Raw genomic sequence first — 8,429 nt, forward strand, 5'->3', positions numbered from 1 at the left:
AACAGAGACTGAAAAGACTCAGCTTAAGAACTACCGCCCCATATCATTGCTCAAATGTGGATTACAAAATCTTTGCATACATTTTGGCTAAAAGACTAAAAAGAGTGCTAGTGGAAGAGATACATAAAGACCAAGCAGGCTTTCTCCCGGGTAGACATCTATCTGATAATGTGAGAAACATAATCAATATTTTAGAAAAATTACAAGTGAACATAAATACTAAGGCAGTTTTGATATTTGTGGACGCGGAGAAAGCTTTTGACAACATTTCTTGGAGTTTTATGAAGAAGAACCTACAGGGGATGGGGGTAGGCCAAGGTTTTGAAAACGGTATAAGTGCAATTTATTCAGAACAAAAGGCTAAATTAATTGTAAATAACGTGGTGACGGAAGAATTTAAGATAGAAAAAGGGACACGACAAGGTTGCCCAATCTCCCCATTGGTTTTTATATCGGTCCTGGAGGTTCTGCTGAATATGATTAGAAGGGACCAGTTGGTTAAAGGTATACAAGTCGGAGCTAAACAGTACAAGTTGAGAGCATTTGCAGATGACTTAGTATTGACGTTACAGGAGCCAGAATCTAGTACTAAAAGGGTTTTGGAACTGATTCAAGAATTTGGTCAGGTTGCAGGATTTAAACTGAATAAGTTAAAAACAAAGGTTTTAGAGAAAAAATTAACTGTGATGGAGAAAGAGAGGTTTCAGAATGAGACAGGTTTAACAGTGGTTAAGGAAAGTGAAATACCTGGGGATTAACATGACAGCTAAAAATGGGAATTTATTTAAAGACAATTATGAAAAATGTTGGACTGAAGTGAAAAAAGACTTAGAAATCTGGTCAAATTTAGGCTTTCACTGCTAGGCCGTATTGCTGCTATAAAAATGAATGTATTGCCTAGAATGTTGTTTCTGTTTCAAACGTTGCAAATTTTGGACAAAATGGACTGTTTCAAGAAGTGGCAGAGAGATATCTCTAGATTTGTCTGGCAGGGCAAGAAGCCTAGAATAAAATTTAAAATACTAACAGATGTAAAGGAAAGAGGTGGATTTGCCCTGCCAGACCTTAAACTTTATTATGAATCAGCAGCTTTTTGCTGGTTGAAAGAATGGCTACTTCTTGAAAACGCAGACATTTTGGATTTAGAAGGTTTTAATAATGTATTTGGATGGCATGCATACTTGTGGTATGATAAGGTCAAAGCACATAAAGCATTTAAAAACCATATTGTCAGGAAAGCATTGTTTAATGTAAGATATAAGGACCTACTGGAAAATAAAACCCCAAGGTGGCTGTCACCGATGGAAGCGAAGGCTCAGAAAAAGCTCAATATGGAGGTCAAATGCCCGAAATATTGGGAAATTTTGGAACAAGAGGGAGATAGACTGAAATTGCAGAGTTTTGAGAAATTAAAAAACAAAGTGTGAGACTGGCTTCATTATTATCAGATAATGGAGGCATATAATTTGGACAAGAAAATTGGCTTCCAGGTGGAAAAATCAAAATTAGAAACAGAACTGTTAGAACCCAAAACTAAGATTTTGTCAAAGATGTATAACTTGCTGTTGAAATGGAATACACAGGATGAAACGGTGAAATCTGCTATGATTAAATGGGCACAAGATGTTGGACATAACATAATGATGGCTGACTGGGAACAGTTATGGACCACAGGTATGAAGTTCACGGCATGTAATGCCTTAAGAGAGAATATTATGAAAATGATATACAGGTGTTACATGACACCAGTCAAGCTTGCAAAAATCTATCATTTGCCCGACAATAAATGTTGGAAATGTAAAGAAACTGAAGGTACATTCTTTCATCTTTGGTGGACGTGCCCAAGGATTAAGGCTTTCTGGGAGATGATTTATAATGAAATGAAAAGGGTATTTAAATATACCTTTCTGAAGAAACCAGAGGCCTTTCTCCTGGGCATGGTTGGCCAAATGGTGCCAAAGAAGGACAGAACTTTCTTTATGTATGCTACAACAGCAGCAAGAATACTTATTGCAAAGTATTGGAAGTCACAAGATCTATCCACTCTGGAAGAATGGCAGATGAAGGTGATGGACTACATGGAATTGGCGGAAATGACTGGCAGAATCCGAGACCAGGGTGAAGAGTCGGTGGAAGAAGATTGGAAGAAATTTAAAGACTACTTACAGAAATATTGTAAAATTAATGAATGTTAGAATGATGTCAGAATGAAGTTAAGTGGTTCTATCAGCAATGTCATAAAGGTGTATGAAAAAATGGATGGTTAATAGGTGAGAATCTAAAGCTATAATATATTAAGTTAAAGGACTAAGACAAAAACAAAGAGGGAAAGGAATTGCTGAATTAACCAATTGAACTGGAATACAAAAAAGGGAGGTGTGAGGAGGTCAGGGAAGCAAGGAAATGAAATGTAAGATACGGAAGGATTAATTTGTTTTTAAGTGTTTTTTCTAAAAAAAAAATTCTATACTTTGTATTTTGTATGTTTTTTCTCTTTTTTTTCTATATTTTCCCTTGTCTTTTTTAACTATGTAATTTTTTGTTTCTGAAATTTTAATAAATATCATTAAAAAAATATATAATCAATAAAACAATGGCAAGTCACAGTACATAAAATAATACAATACAGTGGTACTTCGGGTTACATACGCTTCAGGTTACATAGGCTTCAGGTTACAGACTCTGCTAACCCAGAAATAGTACTTCAGGTTAAGAACTTTGCTTCAGGATGAGAACAGAAATCGTGCTCTGGTGGCATGGCGGCGGCAGCGTGGCGGCAGTGCGGTGTCAGCGGGAGGCCCCATTAGCTAAAATGGTGCTTCAGGTTAAGAACAGTTTCAGGTTAAGTACAGACCTCCGGCATGAATTAAGTACTTAACCTGAGGTACCACTGTACAAATTGAGAAGCAGAGACTAGAGGGTGGGACAAGGCAGGTGGAAGGAGGCCTTGCCTGATGGAGTCTCTCATTTTCCCTGACTGGCCTTTCCACATAACCCACTGTAATTGGCTCCATGTTGGCCTCGTGTTTACTTTAGGATCCTTGAATGACTGGGATTAGACAAAGAAAAAGAAATACTCTTATTGATGTATTGCATATAATTCAGCTTTTCAGCTAAGGACCTCAAGATAGCACGCATTGTTCTCCCACCTCCATTCCACCTCCATGTTTTGTCCTCACACAAAAAGGCTAAGTGTGAGGAATAACAACAAGGCTGAGTTCAGCGCTTGAACTTCGTAACTGAGTTGTTATTTGAACCTGAGTTCCTTACTGCTAATCTGACAGAAGGGGAGACCATAAAACAGTAAAGGGCTGAAAAAAATAGGGCTGTGTGCAGGATATGTTTTGGCTACGCTGCAGAGGAGCAGGAAAAGGAAAAGGGTTTCTAGGTCCAAAGTTTATTCAGAAGGATAAAGAAGACATCCTACAATTGTTAGATACTGTTTTGGGGCTGAATACAAATCAATGAGGACCCTTCAGGGAACTTTCTTGTAAGCCTGGCTTTGTCCTCTGCAGGCCATCGTTCTGACACGCATCGGTCAGGAGGCAGAGAGCGAGGCCGATCCAAGGAACGCAAGCACCTACTATCTCCAGACATTTCCCGCTGCAACTCAGAGGAAAGGAGTCCACAGGCAGATGGTGACTCTCCAGAACGACATCAGTCCAGGTCTCCAAGTGAAGGCAGGTCGCAAACTCCCAACAGACAGGTGAGTGGGAAGCTTGCAAAATAATGTAGGTAAGAGGGAAATGAAGCAAACACACCTGCTCCCTTCCCAGTATTTAGGGCCGGTTCACATGTGCTTGTACATCACTCAGTATCTCATCCCTCGTTTCAATTGCAGCCTTGGCCAGGGAATGCCAACATATGGGGCAACACTGAGAAACAGCAGGAGGATGTAGCAAAATTGACAGCAGAAGTACAAAAAGTATTTGGGAAGGGGGAAAATCTAAATGGGAAGGAGCTGACCCCAAACCTGACTATTTAGGGGGCAAACAGTGGGGTGAGAATAGGAATGCCAGATCCTGGAGGAAGGCACATCTAGCTGAAACACTGAACAGCAGGCATTCCACATTGCAGCATATCCCTTCATGATTCATGCTTGAATATGTAGAATGACTTCGCTTACAAGCTTTGTATTTGAGATGATGACTGTGATGTGATCACTTGGTCCTTTGATCCACAGTGGCCAATTCCCACCATTCGGGAATACAGTCATCAAGTTATAAATTTGCATGTATAAACCAACACTTAGAATAATAGAATTACAGAGTTGGAAGGGACCATGGAGGTTATCTTGCAGACTTTCACAGACTCAATGGTAGTTTGGCACTGCTTGCAAACAGGAACATTATCATAATGTTAGAGTTAAAGGTAAAGGGACCCCTGACCGTTAGGCCCAGTCATGGACGACTCTGGGGTTGCGGCGCTCATCTCGCTCTACTGGCCGAGGGAGACAGCGTACAGCTTCCGGGTCATGTGGGTCATTCTGGCGAACCAGAGCAGCGCACGGAAACACCGTTTACCTTCCCACCAGAGCGGTACCTATTTATCTACTTGCACTTTGACATGCTTTCGAACAGCTAGGTTGGCAGGAGCTGGGACCAAGCAATGGGAGCTCACCCCGTCGCGGGGATTCGAACCGCCGAACCTCTGATTGGCAAGCCCTAGGCTCTGTGGTTTAGACCACAGCGCCACCCAATCTAAAAAAAAATTACAGAACACGGAGCAAGCATTTAGTATCAAAATACCAAGAGAAAAGAAAAGATGTTAGGAGATGTGCTATCTATGTTATGCTACAGTCTTAAGATGGTGACCCAGGAAGCTCTTCACAGCAAATAACAACAGCAACAGTGCACCAAACAATATAATCTTGTATGCTGTATACTGATGCCTTAAACCCCTTTGCAAAAGCGCACTTTGAAGCAGCTCCGTGCTTCTCCTTTAAGGGGTTGGGTGGCAGAGGGTGGAGGCAAGGAGGTTTTCTTCTTCCCCCCCCCCATCACAGACCACCTGCTTACTTAAAGGAGGGGCATGGAGCTGCTTCAAAGAGCGCTTTTGCAAAGGGCTTTAACCTCTGCACACCAGTTGATGAGCAGGGTTAAATCCTTCTGCCTTGGCTGTGCAGTTTTGTTCCCTACGTGGAACAGGGTGCACAGCCAGTGCTGGATTAAACCCTGCCTTCATGCCCAGTCATGCCCACATCGGTGGGCCGATGTGGTTTGGGGAAAGTGGCCTCACAGGCCTCGCAGAGTTGGACCCCCTCCTAAGCTCTTTACCATTACAAAAAGGTATTTTGCCTCATAGGCACTTCTCTTCTTTTTTGCAGGGCACTGGCTCCTTGAGCGAGAGTTCCATACCATCACTATCTGACACCAGCACTCCAAGGCGAAGCCGCCGCCAGCTCCCTCCGGTTCCACCAAAGCCACGCCCCCTCATCTCCTACGCTGCTATGATGCAGCACTGTGGAGACATCTCCCCACAGCCTGACGATAGCGAGGGTGGCTCTCCTCTGCTTTCTGGGGTTCTGGAGACAAACAACACCTGCTTGACTGAGTCTTCCAGCTCCCCGCAAGGAAAGCAGAGCCTTCTCTCCACCCCTCAGCGCTATATCTCGGAGCCTTACCTGATGCTCCAGGATGACTCCCACGCTTCAGACTGTGGTGAGGAGGAGACACTCACCTTTGAGGCTGCTGTGGCCACCAGCCTTGGCCGCTCCAACACGATTGCAGCAGGCCCTCGCTCGAGGCACAGCTGGCAGATGCCAAACGGGCACTACCGGAGGAGGAGGAGAGGGGCGTCACAGGGGGTGATGTGCGGGGCTGGCATCGACGTACTCAGTGATACGGAAGAAGATGACAAGTGCTAGAGGCTGCCTCCCCCTCCTCCCCTGCTCTCCTCTGACGCATGCTGTTTGCCACACTTGGAACGGAATGAAACGGAAATCAAATGCAGCAGAAACAGACCCTCTGTGCAACCACAACAAAAAAGCCCAAAGCTCTGATTCTTTGTCCTCTCTCCTTCCCTTTTAATTGCACAGGGAAGCATTTGATTAGCCCCTGCAACCATGGACCCAGCAGAGGTGCACCTGTTTGTTGAGTGAGAGCGAACCATGGCAACAGCAGCCTTCAACCCAACAGCCACATGGGTCTCAGTCCCCCAGAAATCCCAAGAGAGTGTGCCGAGGAAGGCCTGAAGTTACTCGAGAAGCACAGCAAGGGATATTAGGGTGTGGGGGGATTTGAAAAGAAGAAGATTATCGTTTTGCCTCTTTGACACTTGGCAAAAAAAGGAAAAGGAGACCAGAGAAGGAAGTCAAGTTGGTGGTTTGAAGTGCAAGGTCATCTCCCTTGAGATGACTACCTTGTCTCCTTTGGGTGATCCCTCTTGTGCCGTTCAACCAAAGGGATGAGTTGAGATTGAGAGATTTGTCCAGAGTGGAAGTCACAGCATTCAGCCCTCCTGCAGTACCTGTGGTTTTGGGGTTGTACTTCGTATCGATCTTCTGGTGAAGCTGAAGGAGAGAGTGTGGGGAAGGGGGCACCACCACGTAGTGAGAAGGGCTTGGCTTGTGTGAAACCGACTCTGAGTGTTTTGTACCAAGACCAGTGGGTTAAGGATGGGGGAAGGAGAGGACTACTGATGAGCTGAACACAAGATGTGTCTTTATATTCTGAGTTTGGAGTGTATGGAAAGTATATATATATATATATATATATATATATGCGTGTATTTATATGCAGCATATATAAACATGCACACATGCAGAGATTTATTTTAATAAGCTGGCATGTACTAGCACCGAGGCCATGTGTTCCCTGTCCCTAAAAAATAGGGAGCATTTTGTCCCAGGGAGCCGTAAAATAGAAGAGATGCTAGTTACAGAAGCCACTGAATTCTGACTCCCCTCAATCATCTGTACTTTGGCATTGCCCACCCTAGCAGAAAGAGCTTCATGCAGAGGTGCAATGCTGCTTGTTTATTGAGCCATATTTTGATTAGAAATCGATGAGGCAACAAAGAGGGGTATGTCATCCTCGGACATTTGCTTCCCGTGGGATTGTTACTGCTCTGGAATAAGACAACTTTTGAACCAACGACACCTTATATCTGGCGGCTTTGTGAATGGTTCTAGGTGTAGGTTTGGTCCAATCCAGCAGGAAGTCCTTATGTGCTTGTAGGAATGGCCCTTCAAGTAAGGACCAGCCGCAAACTCCAATTGGTAGCCAGTGGCATATGTCAATAGGCACAGAGTAGGGTTCTTGATTTCCCTCTCCCTCCCTGCTCAGCATCTCAGTTTGTGGGGGTGGGCAACAGACCTTTCCTTTCCTCAGCTTGGAAGACAGTAGGCTTGTTGATGGGGGGTGGAGTTTTGAATCATTGCTTCATCATCTCCTCTGGAATACTTATTGCAGGTGGCATTTTGGTTGGTAAGCCTATGTTCCCACATACGGTTTTGTCAGAAAGCAAAATAAAACACCAGGGAGGAAAGGTGAGAGCGAAGGAAAGTTGGTGAGGCCTTTACTTGAGAGTAAGGCAGTGTCCCAAAAGATGCTGGCAGACATCTCCCAAATTCACAAGTTATGAAACAACAGGCCAGTAGCCACAAGCTTCTGCAGAACAGCCTAACAGTCTCTTGAGAGCTGCGGTCTCTCAAAGCTGGTAGACATATTTAATGGATGGAAATATGCAGCAGTAAAAGATCAAGCTCAAAAATCAATCTGGTAGGCTAGGGGAATGTGGATGCTGTAAGATTCTTACAGCTGGTTGTAAATGCAGAAAGGTGTGAGCAAGATTTTCTGCAGAACTTGTAACGTTTCAAACAAAAAACCGCATATGGAACTGTTTTGTGGCTACATTCCAACTTGTAATAGATCTGGTAATTACATTTGCCTGGCATAAATTTCCTCTGCGCTGTCCTTCTTTACTTGGACCAGTTCTAGCATTAATAGTTGTTAAAATGTGCCTCTGCCACTCATTATCCAATTCCAGAGGGGACTATGGGGAAAGGAATCACTTTTACAGAGCAACCGCAGGATGTGATCTCCAATACTTCCCTTGCTATGGCAGATGCAGTAAGCGCTGGTCCATTTCAAAAGGGGCAGGTTTTTGGAGAAATGTTAAGAGTCTGCCTTATACCGAATCAGTGCATAAGCTCTCCGAGATTTTAGACAGGAGCCTTTCGCAGCCCTACCTGGAGATGCCAGTGCAAATTCTGAAGAATGGCTGTGTTTCGGTCTGCGTATTGTGTTGGAAAGCATGACTTAAGATAGGTTTGCCTCTAAATGCCAACTACATCAGATTTCTACCCAGAAGTAATCGAAGGCCTCTTCAGTTAAAGAGGAGAGCTACAGAAGGATTTGGCAAGGAGTGCTGCCTTTCTCAGACGTCAGTCTGGAAACTAAAATAACACCCCCATTTTCCTCCTCCCC

The 8,429-nt window shown here is 44.0% G+C and overlaps 1 protein-coding gene across 1 annotated transcript in view; it reads left to right on the forward strand.

Moving 5' to 3' along the window:
* Positions 1 to 7,474, forward strand: part of CACNA1E (calcium voltage-gated channel subunit alpha1 E) — a 434,559-nt gene extending 427,085 nt beyond the window's left edge. Inside the window, exons 45-46 of the mRNA XM_081010251.1 lie at positions 3,516 to 3,706; positions 5,327 to 7,474. Of these exons, the coding sequence (XP_080866377.1) occupies positions 3,516 to 3,706; positions 5,327 to 5,866 (731 nt within the window). The 3' untranslated portion in view covers positions 5,867 to 7,474. The remainder of the gene's footprint in view (positions 1 to 3,515; positions 3,707 to 5,326) is intronic.
* Positions 7,475 to 8,429: the final 955 nt, after the last annotated feature.

The sequence above is a fragment of the Podarcis pityusensis genome (genome assembly GCF_964106645.2).
Source record: "Podarcis pityusensis genome assembly, chromosome: 6".
Lineage (NCBI taxonomy): Eukaryota > Metazoa > Chordata > Lepidosauria > Squamata > Lacertidae > Podarcis > Podarcis pityusensis.